A 16,634-nucleotide genomic window follows, 5' to 3' on the forward strand; every position below is an offset into this window, starting at 1 on the left:
CCATCATTCTCAAGTTTTAAGGATAGAAGTGGGGCGGACAGGAGACAAGGGGTGACTCGGGAATTTGAGATAATATAACGCAAAGTGGTAGCAAACGTACCAGGGGTGGTTCTATATACACCCCCCCTATTGCTAAGGACACCCCCCAAAAACAAAAAAAAAAATACCCAAACTAACCTTTAGTGTAATTACCATATTGCCCTTAAAATTTTCTTAGTACACCCCCCTTCCTCCTCCTCCGTTTCGTTTTGAAAAGAAAAAAAAAACACCCCTCAAACCCCCCCTTAAACCCCTCGATCCATTTACATCGTTTAGGCGATCTTTGAAGGAGATTTAAGCCCCATTCGAAGCATGGACAAGCAACTAGTGATTTGGGACGAAGAATCGGCCGCAAAGGTACGTGTTCCACCTTGTTTCGAAATTTTTTTTTTCACGGTTCGTGCTCCGTTCGGCACTGGATCGCCGAACAAAAGGCTTCTGTTCGGCTGAACAGTGCCGAACAGAAGCCTTCTGTTCGGCAACCCTCAACCGAACAGAAGCCTTCTGTTCGGCTGCACAGTGCCGGACAGAAGGCTTCTGTCCGGCACTGTGCAGCCGAACAGAAGGCTTCTGGTGCCAAATCGCGTGCCGTGCTGAATTTTGTGCCGAACAGATCCTCTGATTCATTAATTCTTGGTGATAAATTATTTTATATGTAGGGCTATGCTACAACCGAATCGAGTATAATTGGATCAGAATTTGTACTGGATTACACAAGCGAATTTACAACTTACGAGGTATTATAATGTATTGTGCAATTTTGTATTAGTTTAGCGAGCTATTTTTACAACTGTGTACTTACATAAATTGTTTAATGTATAGATCTTCAAGAGTAGAGAGGACTTGTGTAATTGGTGTCGTGAAGCTGGGAGGCAAAATGGTTTTGTTGTTGTAATCAAATCATCCGATGCAGGTACCATTTCTAAGAAACCCAGAATTACGTTAGGTTGTGAGAGAGGTGGGACGTACCGAACCAAAAAAGAAAAGCGAATAAAGACTGCCTGTGGGACAAAGAAGTGTGGATGCCCTTTTGCATTAAGAGGAAAGAAATTGGATACTGCGGATGATTGGATATTACTGGTCGTATGTGGAGTGCACAATCATCCCGCTGCAGAGAATCTGGAGGGGCACTCATATGCAGGGAGATTATCTGAGCAGGAGACGGAATTGTTAGTGGATATGTCGAAGAGTTTGGTTCGTCCAAAGGACATATTATCCACATTGAAGGAAAGAGATGCCCTCAATGTTACGACTATCAAGACTATCTACAATGTACGTCAACGGTTTAAAGTTGTAGAGAAAGCCGGGAGGTCTGAAATGCAACATCTATTAGGTAAATTATCAGAGGCTAAATATATTGAGTGGCATAGGAATTGTACTAATACGGATGTTGTGCATGACTTATTTTGGGCACACCCTGGCAGCATTGATTTGTTCCGTGCATTTCCCCGTGTGTTGATAATGGATTGCACGTACAAGACGAATAGGTATCGTCTTCCGCTCTTAGAGATTGTGGGGGTGACATCTACTGACATGACATTTTCAATTGCTTTTGTATACTTAAATTCTGAGCGGGAAGAAAGCTATACTTGGGCATTAGAGAGATTGCGCAGTGTCATAGCTGATGATGTTTTGCCTGAGTTGATTGTTACAGATAGAGACTTGGCTTTGATGAATGCAATTCATAGAGTATTTCCTACTGCTAGACATTTATTATGTAGATGGCATATTAGTAGGAATGTTTTGGCCAAGTGCAAAAATTTTTTCGAATTGAAGGAGAAATGGGATAAATTTATTATGAGTTGGAATGTACTAGTGCTGTCCTCCACGGAAGACGAGTATAATGATCGCTGGAGTGCACTGCAGAGAGAGTTCGGTACCTATCCAGATGCACTACAGTATGTGTCAGATACTTGGCTGAGCAAATACAAGGAAAGATTTGTTGCGGCGTGGACGGATACATGCAGGCACTACGGAAATGTGACGACAAATAGGTAACACAAATAAAGACTCATTTAATTTTAATTTGCCTCAATTGTTATATCTAACTTTCATTTGTTTACTAGGGTCGAGAGTGCACATGCAAAGCTCAAAAAGCAGCTTGGATCAAGCCAAGGAAGTTTCGAGTCATCTTGGACTAGAATACATGGATTGATTGAGTTGCAGCACAGCTCCGCTAAAGCCTCATTGGAAAAGAGTTTATTGGTAGTGCAGCACAACTTCAAGCCAGCTGAATTCAAAGAGTTGCGAGGTTTCATATCTATAAGTGCGTTAAATCATGTCCTCGCCCATTCGAAACGAGCCAATTCAGTTGGGTTTGATGATTCAAATTGTGGGTGCGCTATTCGACGCACACATGGTATACCATGTGCTCACCAGATTGCGCAGTACAGGGTGGAAGGTCGGCCCATTCCTCTCGACTGCATAGATCCTCATTGGAGGAAACTTGATATTCTGCCTACCCCCCCATGCAGCCAATTCAGTTGAGTTGTGATGCAGAGTTAGATTTGATTGCGCTACGATTCAAGAAGTTAGATGGGGCTTCTCAATTGCAGATGATCAAGAAGTTACGAGAGATTGCAAGTCCAGATAGTACACCTCTTTTAGAGCCTGCAAAACGGAAGACCGGTTCACGTGGGCGCGCTTCAATGAAGGTTGATACGTCTACTCGACGTGACCCGTCTGCGTTTGAGTTGGTTCTATCTGGACAGGATAGTTATTCACCTGGTGTTGAGAAAGTTACCATCCGCAATCCATCTACTCAGATTCAAAAGAGGCGGCCCAAGCAAAAGGTAAGTACCAAATATTTATTTCCTTACAATAGGTATCACAACGTCTACGGGACGGTCCGTGCCGTGCCGGTATGTGATGTGCCGATACGGGACATGTCGGGACGTGCCGTGCCGAGATGTGCCGATACGGGACATGTCGGGACGTGCCGTGCCGAGATGTGCCGATACGGGACATGTCGGGACGTGCCGTGCCGAGATGTGCCGATACGGGACATTTCGGGACGTGCCGTGCCGAGATGTGCCGATACGGGATGTGCCGTGCCGAGATGTGCCGATACGGGACATATCGGTACGTGCCGTGCCGAGATGTGCCGATACGGGACATGTCGGGACGTGCCGTGCCGTGCCGGTACGGAATGTGCTGAGACGGATAACTATTTGGATATTTCTGCCATTGTTACATATTTTCTATCATTTGATATTATTTGCAGGTTTTTCGTACTAGAGCCCAGTCACATACGCCCGTTATCTATATTGATGCTATTCCTTCTGCCTTGTGACCATACATCCAGCATATCAAGGATGTAAAAGCTGATGGGAATTGCGGATTTAGGGCAATAGCTGACTTACTGGGATTTGGAGAAGATGACTGGGTGCGTGTTAGGAAGGATTTATTGCAAGAGTTGCAATGTCATTCGGACCACTATCGCACATTATATGGTGTGGAAGGGACGATTGCTGAGATCACTCATGCATTATCATATTATGATGATTGTCCACCATATGACAGATGGATGACTATGCCGGACATGGGTCATCTTATAGCATCCTGCTATAATGTTGTCCTATACCATCTCTCGTTGCAACAATGTCTGACCTTCCTACCTCTCCGTTCTGTGCCAGTACCTCTTCTATCCCGCAAAGATATCGCTATCGGATTCGTAAATGGAAATCATTTTGTTGAGGTACTACGTTCACAACACTTGCGAATATTTAATTTTGCTTATTTAATTTTGCTTATTTATAATTTTGTAGCTATTAATATTTTCTTATTTCTAATTTTGAAGGTGTTCTTGTTGCCGGGACATCCCGTTCCGCCAGTAGCGACCAACTGGCAAAAATATCATCTTCCTTGTGCTACCGGATGGGAAAATTCATATGAAGCCCGGATTCAACAGTTCAAAGAGAGCATCTCACCTAATGTTATAATTAGCGAGACAGTAGAGTTAGATTGATTGTTTATATATGTACAATTTTTGAAAGTTGTAAATTTTTTTGGGCTCTTAGAGTCATGTACTGTGAAACTCCATCATCAATATAAATCAAAAAATATCTGTCTTCGCATTGTTAGATTGATTGTTATGTGCACTGTTATATTGGTGTAAAATAGAACGGGCCAGGCTTTACAAAGATTACACGTAAATGTACCAAAAATATATATTTTTCATTAATATCAAAATAAAGGCTCCATCATCAATCCCTATGACGCCGTCGTCGACGCGTGTACTGCTGTACGTCCGAATGAGAGGGTGCTGGATCCGAATGAGAGGGTGCTGTACTCGGGCCAGGCTCATCACCCAGAAGTAACTGATGCATCTGACAAATAGCATGAAATAGGTGCCCGGCATCTAGTGACGTAGCCTCTGAGGGACCCATCCGTACAATGTCGGTACTGATACCGAGTGCATCTGCAATACGCCGCCGGTGCATGTCAGCATCATCATGACCTCCCCTATCTCCAGAATGAGTACTCGAGCGCAGATGAGGAGGCTGAACTGCAACGTGCGTGATACGGAGATACCACTCCATGTATCCCGGTACGCTGTCTGATGGCCGGGTAACTGGGTGGCTCCTGCTCGCCTGGCTCAGCACGTGGTCCTCCCACCGCTCCCAAAGCTGATCCATATAGGAGTAATGTATCCGGTACGAGCCTGCTGTGGAACCTCTGTTGGCTCGCGTAGGGGCTAGTGGCGCTCGAGGGATGGTCTGAATACGACCAAACTGTCTAAGAACCCTTTCTGGATGATAGGGTTCTACGATATCAAGGCACTTGATGGAGCCACTAAAAAATGCGATATCAACATATGGGCGATCTCCCCGAAGCCGATGATGGGGATCCCAAATAACCTGCAAAACAAAAGGTCCATTTCAGTTTTATACTATATCGCATATTAAAAGTACTGACAAACACAAGCAAATGGTAATATGATACGTACCTCATCGATGCTCAAAAGGTCCAATGACTCACGTAGAACCACTAAATGGTCCATCGTGGTACGGGATGGAGTACCGGGCATCCAGCGGTGCACGCGGGGACTGGCATCAGTATACTCAAGCGACGGGTGAGGACTGAGTGCTGGAAAATGCTCATAAATCCATGCCTGCAGAAGCGTCATATAACCACTGATCTGTCTCACTGATGACCTCGACGCAATCCCCAACTGCCGATACAAATATGCTAAGGCAGCTGTACCCCAGGCATATGTGCTCACCCTATCCAGATCCCGCAGTAAACACAGATACGCTATAGGCACCCTGGTCCCACTCTTATCAGCAAAGAGTGTGCAGCCTAACAAAAATAACAAATAGGCTCGTGCTGCACACTCTATCCTCTGCTGGCCGTCTCTATCAGATACAGAGTGAAACTGAGTCCTCAGCCACTCCATCCTCACAGACTGACCGCGCGATGACAGTACCTCCTGACGCGCGTCTCCAGCTGACACCCCCAACAACTCCACAAGTAGCTCCTCAGCATCCCGATCACTCATCCTCTCAGGAGAAACTGCTACTGAGGCACCTGCGACAGGAATCCCTAAAATGGCGGATACATCATCCAACGTGATAGTGATCTCGCCAAATGGTATATGGAAGGTGTTCGTCTCGGGCTGCCATCTCTCTACGAAGCCCGAAATCAGAATCTTATCGGTGAATCGATAAGAGCACTGTACTAACTCTATGAGGCCCGACTGCCTCAATAGTGCTTTGAACCTGGTATTTGGTTGGTTTGAAGACCACCACTTCCATTCACCAACCTTGGCAGTATGGTTCATGCACTTTAGTGGAGCCCGTTCCTGTAATATAAATGTATAATTACTACTACTTTATAAAATATCAATAAACAAAATATAATGCTATAACAAATAAACAATACCTGTTGCCTCCAGATGGAAGCTGCTATATGCGTCCTGAAACTGATCAGGACGGACTCATCCTCTGGACCTCCTGGACATGGTCCAACGGACTCATCGTCTTCGCCCCTAGCGGGCATATCATCATGCTCTGACTCAGGAGAGGGCGATGGCATATGAGCAGGCTCGGGAGAAGCAATCCTAGCACGACGTCTCCTAGCTGACGCCGTAGGTCTAACTCTGAAGGGACCGGGATCCATGTCTGAAAATATAGAAATTCAATGTTAGGCTATATCAAAGAAAATAATTCAATTGCATACATAAATGAGAGGATCTGTTCGGCACAAAATTCAGCATGGCACGCGATTTGGCACCAGAAGCCTTCTGTTTGGCTGCACAGTGCCGAACAGAAGGCTTCTGTTCGGCTGCACAGTGCCGGACAGAAGCCTTCTGTTCGGCACTGTGCAGCCGAACAGAAGCCTTTTGTTCGGCGATCCAGTGCCGAACGGAGCACGAACCGTGAAAAAAAAAAAATGCCGGCCGGGGGGGGGGGGGGGGGGGGAGAGCTACCTCGAGGTGGTCGTGGAGGCGCCGGCGAGGTGCTCGTTGCTCAGGAGATGGCCGGGGAGGTGGTTCCGGGAGAAGCCGGCGAGGTGGTCGGAGATCGGGAGAATGCCGGCGACGAGAGGGAGAAGGGGGAACGGGGGGTTTTGGGCGTTGCCGAGGTGCTTTGGGCGGAACAGTTCAAAGGGAGACGGAGGGGGTTTGGCCGCCGGCGAGGTGCTTGAGGCGAGGTTTTTTGGGCGGAAGGGAGAAGCCGGCGGGTGTTTTGGAGGGGAAGAGCGGGGTGGGGGGGTTTGGGGGGTGTAGAGAGCAATTTAGGTGAGGGGGTGGGGAGGGTGGGGGGTAATTTAGAAATTTTTAATTTTTTAGGGGTGTCCTTAGCAAATGGGGGGGGGGGGGGGGTGTAGAGAGTATTTAATTTTTTTTTAATTTTTGGGGGGTGTCCTGAGCAATAGGGGGGGTGTATATAGAACCACCCACGTACCAGTCGCTGATGCTTAGCGACTCGGGATTTTTTTTTTTTTTTCCCATTGATGGGACTCATTGGACTCTCGGGCCGACGAGCCGAGGCCAGCTTTTTCCACGCCTCCATCCTTCCTTCTCTTTCTATATTCTCTATCTGGCTCGTCAGCTCGTGAGATACATGTAGGCTTTAGTTTTCTGAAATATTTTTTATAAAAGGATTGAGTTGAAAAGAAATGCTCAAACTGTATGGTAAGGGTCCGGCCCTGAGTCAAACACACTGGAGGGTAGAGACTTCTTCCATCCATTTTGCTCTTTTAATTTCTTCGCTATAATCACAGTAGTGAGGTCGAAGCGAGGATTTATCTCCATTTTAAGGTCAAAGCACAAGTCGAGGTCGGGATAATTGACTACCTCAACGCAACGCGGAGATATGTCTTGAAGACCAAATATTACCTCTGAGCAACGCGGAGAAAATTGGTAGAAGCACTTCTAATGAGGCACGACTCACATTGTAGTTGGCAAAAGGAGTTATTATGAGGCACAAAGTTTGTGATCAAATCGTTCTGATTGTTTTCTACATCATCTTCGGCAAAGCAGCATATCGTAATGAAAGACCATCAGAAACTAGATCGAAGTGGTTTCCCCGCTGTTTTTGTGCACGCTTGCCCTGTCGTTTAACAGGACATTTCCTTTTACCTGCTTTGGCTTCTTTAACAACTCAGTCTCACCACTAATATACTTGTTTCCTTCATCAATTTGCCCGCCTGAATATTATTTGATCGAGAAGCTTGCTTTGGATCTCATTCTGAAAAGAACCAAAGGTACAAAAAAGTGACAGAAGTAGAGAACCATCTCAGAAAGCTTTGTCCACCAGCCAGCAAGTGGCAGAAGTAGAATGAACTCCTGCAGGTTTGAAATATAACCAATACTCGAAAATATTGGCAAGATTGATAGAAGACCACGACATAATCTCCCATTAGGGAGCCGCCCTGCTTGCTCAACCACCCCTACCTTCCCCACAAAAAAAAAAAAAAACACGCACATACACAACAGAACCTGAAAAGTTAAAAAAAAAAAAAGAATGATGTTATATATGAAAATAGATCAGTGATCAGGCACTCGGTCAACTGTGTCACTGGACATCAAGGGGCCAGCCACAATTGTTGGACCCTGAGAAACAACCACTCTATGAACTCCATTCTCTAGGTCCGTGTGGCCGTCTACGTCCCGGTGGTCATCGGTGTCACCAGCAGTAGCACTCTCAGTGCGGACAGCACGCAGCAGCCCCTGCAACCGAAGCAGGTAGCTCTGGCCTGCAGGCTGTGATCGCACATACCGTCTGGCTGTCATCACCTCACTGGCTGAGGGCTGCTCAGAGTCAGCTCGGAGGTTAGAAAGTGCACTGAGATCCAGATTGGGGAACACAGAGCAGCGGCATCTAGGGCATTTTATGTTCAGTCGCAGCCACTCATCAATGCATTCCACATGGAAGTTGTGGGCACAGGGGAGCCCTCGTACCTGTGTGAATTGAAGTTTGACGTGTGAATATTTTGGTACAGAAATATCAAGCAACATAGAATTTCCTTATAAAGACTCAAGTAGAAACTGTTGATTCATTTGAACAAAGAAACAGGGATATTTCTTCATGTAATCATCTGCATGATGTTGTAATTATCAAAACAACCACATCAGAATGAACAAAATTTCTTTTGACAGATAGTTGGCTCATCAGCGATAGGTGACTATGGACCATTCTTTTATATGTAATACATCAATCTATTATATTGGTAACTGACGTTTTACACTACAATGATCAAGGGAAATTAGGCATGCTTAGTTGTCTGCAGGTAAGGTAAGGTGGAAAAGTTTCTCCTTTTAGAGAAATAAAGGTGGAAAAATTCAATGGTCATAGTTATGTGACCTATGCAACTTTGAAAGAAACTTTAGGGCTGAATCGAACTCCTTTACCTCATTCCCCACACGAAATTCCTCAAGGCAGATAGGGCATTCACTGCAATCAGTTGGGACAGCCTTCAGCCTGAACTTCGGAAGTTCTTGAATAAGCGCCTCAACTGCTTCTCTCTGCAAAGTCATTTTTGAAAACCTCAAAACGCTAGCAGATGGCAATAAATGGCATCAGTATAAAAAGAAAAAGTGAGATGATAACAAGCTCATATAAGTCATTTAAGTAGCACATAAACTTTGAGGAAATAATATCACACGACTATTGATATGTTGAGCATGAACATTTAGTTCAGAGTATCATTAGATCCTAATACAGAGAAATAGAGATTTCACAATTTAGTAGCATCTCCAAGACGATAAACATCTGCTCACAGATGATCATATCGATCCAAAAAACCAATTAACAAGAAAAGAAAAGAATAATCTTACTTGTCATCTGAAAAAGAGAGAAGCATTTCAGGAAATGCTAGCAGATGCCTATCAAAGAAGCAAACATATATAGAGGGGCAAGAGAAATGATATTAAATAATCAGGTCCGCCCATTTATTTTGACATCATAATTAGAAATAGATGCTTTTTGATTTTGTCTCTGTGTGTGTGTGTGTGTGTGTGTGTGTGTGTGTGTGTGTGTGTGTGTGTGTGTGTGTGTGTGAGAGAGAGAGAGAGAGCGAGAGAGAGATTATAACAAGAAATAATGGAATATTTGTAAACTTTCAATTTATACAATTACAAACCAGAAGGATGAAATGAGCATATGGAACAAATCAAGAAGAAAATACACTGCTACTACAAATGGTAACTATAAATTATTCAGATTTACCTGAGTTGCTGTTAAGTAAAGTCCTGGGTGATATGCAGTATCCTGGCCCATTCCCCTCATTTCCTGACCAGCTGCTTCAAATGCCCAATCAGGCACACGAATCATGTCAACCAGAACCTGAAATACCCACCATGTTAAATAATATATTTCCTATTCTAAAGAAATAAGAGTAGGAAGTAATGCATTAGCTTTTGGCTAGTTTCCAGACAACCAAGCTTTTTAGTCCAGACATCATCAACACTAAGACTGAGCAACCAGACCTAGTATAAAAGTTCAGGATGTATCTATTTGAAGTTGAATACTTGCAGTAAAGCTGATAAGGGGTAGTCAGACCTAATACAACCTCATACAATTATAACCTTCCTCCAAAGTTTCTGTCATGCTTAAAGCACCTTTTTATTTTTTAAAAGTGATCCTCCTAATGTTGCCCAAAGAAACTTTGCACACCGATAAATCAATGCAAGTGCAGGGGCACCTAAGCCTGTGTGACAGCCAAAAAAATGTTTTCCAGTGCTGTGTAAACCTCTCTTAATAGAGGAAAAACTCAGTAAGGTAGACAGTGAACAAAGATTGATAAAGGGCAGTCTAATGCATGAGGCTCCCACCACTGCAGAGTCTGGAGAGGGTCAAATGTATGCAGCCATACCCCCATGTACAGAGAGGCTGTTTCCGTATTTTGAACCCGTAACACCTGTCACAATGGAGCGGCCGTACCATTGTGCCAAGGCTCACCCCCTCAAGGTTGATGTGTCCTTATATTTCCCAAGTTACACTTTGGATTCTGTGTCATCAGACATTACCTTTTTTAACATTCAGTTGATTGGTAAAATCGAAATTAAAGTGCAGTGTACTGTTACCCCTTAACAATTTCAAACTAAAACTTTTATTGCTATAGATTTTAGTCACAAGTGTTCAATTTTTTCCTTACCAAAGTAGTCAACAAAGCCACCCACCGCTAGAAGTTAAGATTGGAATTCCAATCAAGTAAACTTCAATGCTAGCTAAGAAATGACTTTGTGCTCTATATTCCCTGAAAACACCTATACTACTGAAACATTTAATGTCTCAATTGATAAGGATGCTTCAATTGTCAAAAAGGTTATGCTGTCCCTGTGTAATAGTAAGATCATGAATCCAAGAGTTTGGAATTATCAATTCTATGTTGCGATGTGATTTGAAGAAGGCTAAGTTGGCTGATATGAAAGTAAAAGTGATGCACATAAGACTGATGAGATAGTGAAGGACGAAAAGATGTCACGAGGACTCTGATTCATTGATACAGCATAGAAATATTTAAAATATCAGAAATATAATCACTAAGCGTTCGCATGTCAAGAAAGACAGCGGCTTTCTAGCTAAGGAGAGGACAGATAGACGAGTATGAAGTAACTCTGTTGTTTACACGACCTTAATAGCACAAGAAAAAGTTACATGTTTCCATCTAGTTATATAGATCAAAAGCCAGCAGTTCAAGATTTCCATGATCAAAAAGATATCAGAAGACATCAATAGTTTAACATATCTCAGCATCATCATAAATTCGTGCTCCCAGTGTTTCCATAGGTGAAGAAATATGATAAATTCATGCAACAAAATAAACATGTAAGCTCGAATTATCTCCCAACAGAATCACAACATCAGACCTGATATACTAAAATTTCATACTTCAAAAGAGATGTCCGTGCTTCTTAAAGTTATAATTTGTTAAAATCTTCAGAGTTCTAAATAGCACCTATTGCTTGTTTAATAGAGCTAGTTGCTCCTGTGGGTTCACATTTGGCCTTCTATTTATAAAGTACTTCTCGAAACACATGGAGAACAGAGAATGCCTGCAAAAAACTTATTCATCAGGGTAATTCATTAGGAAAACTAACCCCATATTCTGAAATTGGAATTCCTTGTTGTGCACGTTGCATATGTGCATGCCTTCGTGTCAGCCACTGCAAAGAACATCAAACCATAAGCCTGGAGGGCAAAATTTTGTCAATATAACATAAGTGAAATGCGCCACTACAAAACCCACCTGATTTAACTATACAAATGCTCATAAGGTACATCAAACACAAAATTAGATTTATGAAAAAAAACAAAAAACCGAAGATCATACATGATATGCAACATCAGATTCATAGGTATGATAGAACTAGAAGGAGAATTAATTATTTGTCGTATTTCTAGACAAGGTGACTTAAAAAGATAAAAAGTAGAAATTAGATCCTACCATCAAATTATCCCAGGCAACACCAAGAGAAACTAGATTTTTCTTTTTTTCAGTGCCTTATTATTTTTCATCTAGGATAGTTAAAATGTTCTGCTACATGAATAAACTGTCAGATTATTGCGAAACCATCTGGCTCGACAAATTTCATAGGCACCCACCTTCTAAGAATAAAAGAAAGGAAATATTCAATTTTATCAAAGCTAGAAAAAATTATAAGAAAAATATCTAATCCATGGAATTTGGAGGAATAAATCTGAATATCTTTCCTCATTCTATTGAAGATCATGTTATCAAGGTTGGGAAACTCAATATGTCGACTCATGACAGTTGAGTTATTTTCCAAGGCTAGAAAGTCAAGATTGCAGATGAATCAGCTAAGGTGATACTAGAATAAATATATTGTTACATAAAGATATTAAAATATAAATTTAAGGTAGTAACATATATCGATGAAATTAATGAAATGTACAATTCAAATGGTAAGAAAATGCACCATTGCCTTTAGATGTCAATGTCTACCGATATTTCAAACTTTGGCTTTCAAGGAACATTGGGCAATCTAGGCCAGCAGAAAAAGACCAGCAAAATAAAATACTGAATTACTTTTTAGCAGGAGTCTCTGTAAGTTCAACATTTTACTTCTGGTATATAGCTCAGTTGCTTGACAAGATAAACCTTGAGGTTTTGGGTTCATAAGATTGAGTTGGAAATGATGGAGAAACAGAACCAAACACACTGCAATATGGAACATTTATTAAACATGCATAAAAAAGAAGGGCACTAACTTAATGGACCACTTCTCTCTCTGACTACTGAAATTCTCTTTGAATAGTAAAATATGGTTGTTTACATATAACAAGCAAACTATCAAAGCTTGAATCATGTCACAGTAACGACCTGGAGACATCCCCAAATGCAAGGAAACATTTCAAAGCATGCACAAAGATACTCAGTTTTTCAGTGCCAACACTTGTGGCTAGGTACTGAACAAGATATTCATCAAAAGAGATCATCTAACCTACAAATTTATGCAGATATTACCTTAAAACGAACCAATTACCAGTCAGGGTTACAGAAGACAACCAACCTTTCCTGCAGACATGCAAGCAATGCAAACTAGTCCACAATAGCTGAAAAGCAACCAAATAAGAAAACCCCATTTTTGACCTTCCTCAGGCAACTGCAACCGATAAAGATGATGCATGTAATTGATTAAGTTAGTGCATATGTTTGTCTCCATGAACTTACATAGGTCTATAAAGGAAAACTTACACAGCTCCTAGCACTAGTGAACCATAGTGTGCCAATCACTGTCCAAACCCAAAGAAAAGGATAGAGAAGAAGGACGAGAACTGAAAGGACCACAATTCTCCCACAAAAACGGACATATCTCTGCTGCCATCCAAGATCCCTGAAAGAACATTTCAAATAAGAAACTATCTCATTGCAAGCTTTTCAAGTAAAGCAAGTTAATACATAACCAGCATTACAATTACAACTATGAAAATAAATAATAATACATATACATTGTTCTACAACCTGAACTATCTAGAACTTGTCTCCAACTTAAATAACAAAAAACCTGGAATGTATTTGTTTAACTAGAGGAAATGGGGAGTTCTGGTTCTGATTGTCTACTGGTGCCTTAAATTGGAATGGGGAAAAAATTCAGAACCACGTTCATTAAAAAATGCTAAATTTATCTTAAAAAAGGACTGATACTCTGCTTTTGTTAATAACATCAGGGAGGCACGAATCTACATTTACCTATGTATATCCGTACATATTGTAAGTATGTTAGTTTCTAAAGCAGCTAGATATGTGTCAGATATAGCATAACAAACATACAGTACATTCTACCTTATCAAGATAATGATATGTGAATACAGAAAGTGCAATTCAACCAGAACATCATGGGACTTCCATATATATGAAACGAAAATTTTAAAAAAAGTTTAACCAACCTCAAGGAAACCTCAGTGGTATCATACAAAAGCAAATAGAATTCAACTGCAACAAAACAAAATGAGGTACTATACTGACCTGAGAGCGCCATCAAACACAAACACAGCATTCAACAACAAAGGGCAAAACTGATACACACTGATCCTGCTTGACTGTTTCTAACTTGATTACTAGTACTACTCCTGATATATGGGGAGGCATTACTATGTGCACTGCTCAAGCATTATCAAAGCAAACTCTAATAGGATCATTCCCTATAAGGACTTCTGAATCAACAATTAGAGAGCAAAGCAAGCAAAAATAACAACAAAAACAAGACCACTCTCAAATGCTTTAGTTCACTGTTTTCATTCAGCTGAACAAGATGAATTTTCTTCTCATCCCATCTAAATTCATTCAGATGGAAATTTCATTGGGTTTTCTCAATTCTCTCCCCAAAGAAAGAAGGTGCCCTTTGATGGAAAATACAGCAAATTGAGTCATTATGAATGTTAATTTGACTAATGTTGACCTCGCTCAAAAGAAAAACAACATCATTCTCAGAAATCAAGCCATTATTCAAGTTAACAACTAAGCCAGTAACCTTTGAAGCTTCCTGGAACACAAATCCCCAGCTACCTCGTTTTTATTAGTTAGAAAGGACAAGGTATCTCATCTTTACTCTCCTAAATTCTCTCTCTGCAGGCTCGGAGCAATTTTCCACTGAGTTCCACTCATGGGTCACAACCCAATTCCATTTTTTGCCACTAATAATACATCTGGCAAGCATGTTTGCAATTCTTTTAGGTGGATAAACTGTCTCAGATCGTAGTTTTACCAGTAGTGCTGAAATCAAGCTTGAGCATGGATTGGATCCTTCCATGTCGCATATAAAACTTAAAATATTATAGAAAATTTTACTTTCTTTGTATTAAAAAATATTAAATTTATCATCTTATTGGTCTCCATGCTCTCCAGTTCACTTGTGGCAATTCTGGCTGTACGCAGGAAGTAAACTATACATCTCAACCGGAGCATAGTTTATGAATTAAAGATGTTGGAATAAAGTATCAGTACTTCTGTAACAACATTTATAGACGATAACAATAATAGCGAAGTTAGATGAACAATTTATGAAGTTTCTAATGCTTTATTTGGCTGATTTCACACACTGGAAGAATGTTCTTTTCATCTTCATCAAATTTTATTCCACGATGAGATTAACTCTCCCAAAAATTGAACCCAACTTTATGTAATATCTCATTTGAATCACTGATGAGCCATGAGGGTTTTATTTACAAAGTCCTCTCTCTCTCACTAACAGTCACATTGAGACTCATAAATATCATCGAATAATCAACATGTCATAGAAATTTAGAAACCTAGGAATGGCGCCAAACCATTCAAAAAAGGAATACAATTTTCAAATTCCCTTCCAGGCCAGCCTGGATTGAAGCATGTTTTAAGTATCTGTCTTATAGGCTCATTCAGTAAAATATTAAACCAGTAAAAGACTGTGCAAAATAGCAATGATACAAGAACCCTTAAAGAATCATTATACCCTATTGAAGTAAAAAATGCACTGTAAATTTGACATCTGTTAGCATGCTGTGAAGTCACCATGCATGAAACATCGATATCTAATATTCTTGACGAAGAAGATGAAAAAAATTACTGATTCATTGCTGTGCTTCAAATCATGTATCGTTAATCTTTTAACAAATGCACATAGTATTCGATAATCATTCCAACATAAATAATAAAAATCAATGTGACAATAGGAAAACAAAAAATAACTAGAATGTAAATCCCTTACAAGCCCATTCCCGCAGCAAGCCCATTGTCAACGAACATCAGAAGCCGAAATATGAAGACAGTGGTATAGTCAACCTGAAAGAGAGTCATCTCTAAGTTCATTCCGATAAAAGCAATTGGAATTCTACATACCCGAAAGCTGCAAATGTATGCGTAACTCACCACAATCCATATATGCAACGGATGGGTACACAGATGGTACCTTTTCCAGTTGATCGAAACAATGATTCTGACAAGATCCCGTCAAGAATTTCAAAAAAATTAACCAAATTCATCTAACATCAAAACATCTTCTTGAAATATAGAGAAACAAAATTTACAACATAAATCGCCACAGTGGCCACTGAAGGATACACACTTGTGGCGAGCATCGACAAGAAGAACCCATCGTACCTGTAAACAGACAAAGAAAGAGAAACAAGAACGATAAATTTCTTTGAGTTAGAGGGAAAAAAGATTGAGGGCAGCTGCTGTAGGCGAATTCCCATCATCAAACAAAGAACCAGGAGAATGGGGGGCGCAAAGATCAAACTCACCACTTGAAATCGACTCCCCTCATCGCCATCGACCCAGGGTTTCATCTAAACCCTAGATCCAGAACAATAATCGCCTTCATTCACTCTCTCCGCCGAGATCAAGGGGAAACCCCGGAAAACCTCGCCAAATCCCCCAGAGCTCCGCACCGCGATGGTCGAGACCCTCGAATCCCCGAACGAAATCGAGGCGAGAAAATCCGATACCAAAACAAGAAGCAAAACTTTTGTGGGGGAAAAGAAAATGAGAGGAGGTGAAGGGGTTTTCCGGGACAATAAAATAACGGCTGTTATTTAAACGGGAAGCTGCTTTTAAAAAAGCCGAGTTTTGCAATGATTCCGGCCAGATGGAGGCACGATGGAAGCGTCACCGTCAAGCCAACGACCATAAAACCATAAACTTGAATG

General features: G+C 41.3%; 1 protein-coding gene across 1 annotated transcript; it reads right to left on the reverse strand.

Annotated features, from left to right (window-relative positions):
* Positions 1-7,447: 7,447 nt before the first annotated feature.
* On the reverse strand, positions 7,448-16,634 carry LOC103701980 (E3 ubiquitin-protein ligase SIS3). Its single transcript, XM_008784224.4, has 10 exons — positions 16,230-16,634; positions 16,048-16,086; positions 15,856-15,922; positions 15,695-15,768; positions 13,207-13,345; positions 13,022-13,114; positions 11,588-11,653; positions 9,714-9,830; positions 8,897-9,010; positions 7,448-8,446 (listed from the first exon to the last, which is right to left on the reverse strand). Exons 1-10 carry the CDS (start codon positions 16,256-16,258, stop codon positions 8,033-8,035), a joined length of 1,152 nt encoding a protein of 383 aa, XP_008782446.1. The 5' UTR covers positions 16,259-16,634; the 3' UTR covers positions 7,448-8,032.

This window comes from Phoenix dactylifera, chromosome 6 (assembly GCF_009389715.1).
Source record: "Phoenix dactylifera cultivar Barhee BC4 chromosome 6, palm_55x_up_171113_PBpolish2nd_filt_p, whole genome shotgun sequence".
Taxonomy (NCBI): Eukaryota; Viridiplantae; Streptophyta; class Magnoliopsida; order Arecales; family Arecaceae; genus Phoenix; species Phoenix dactylifera.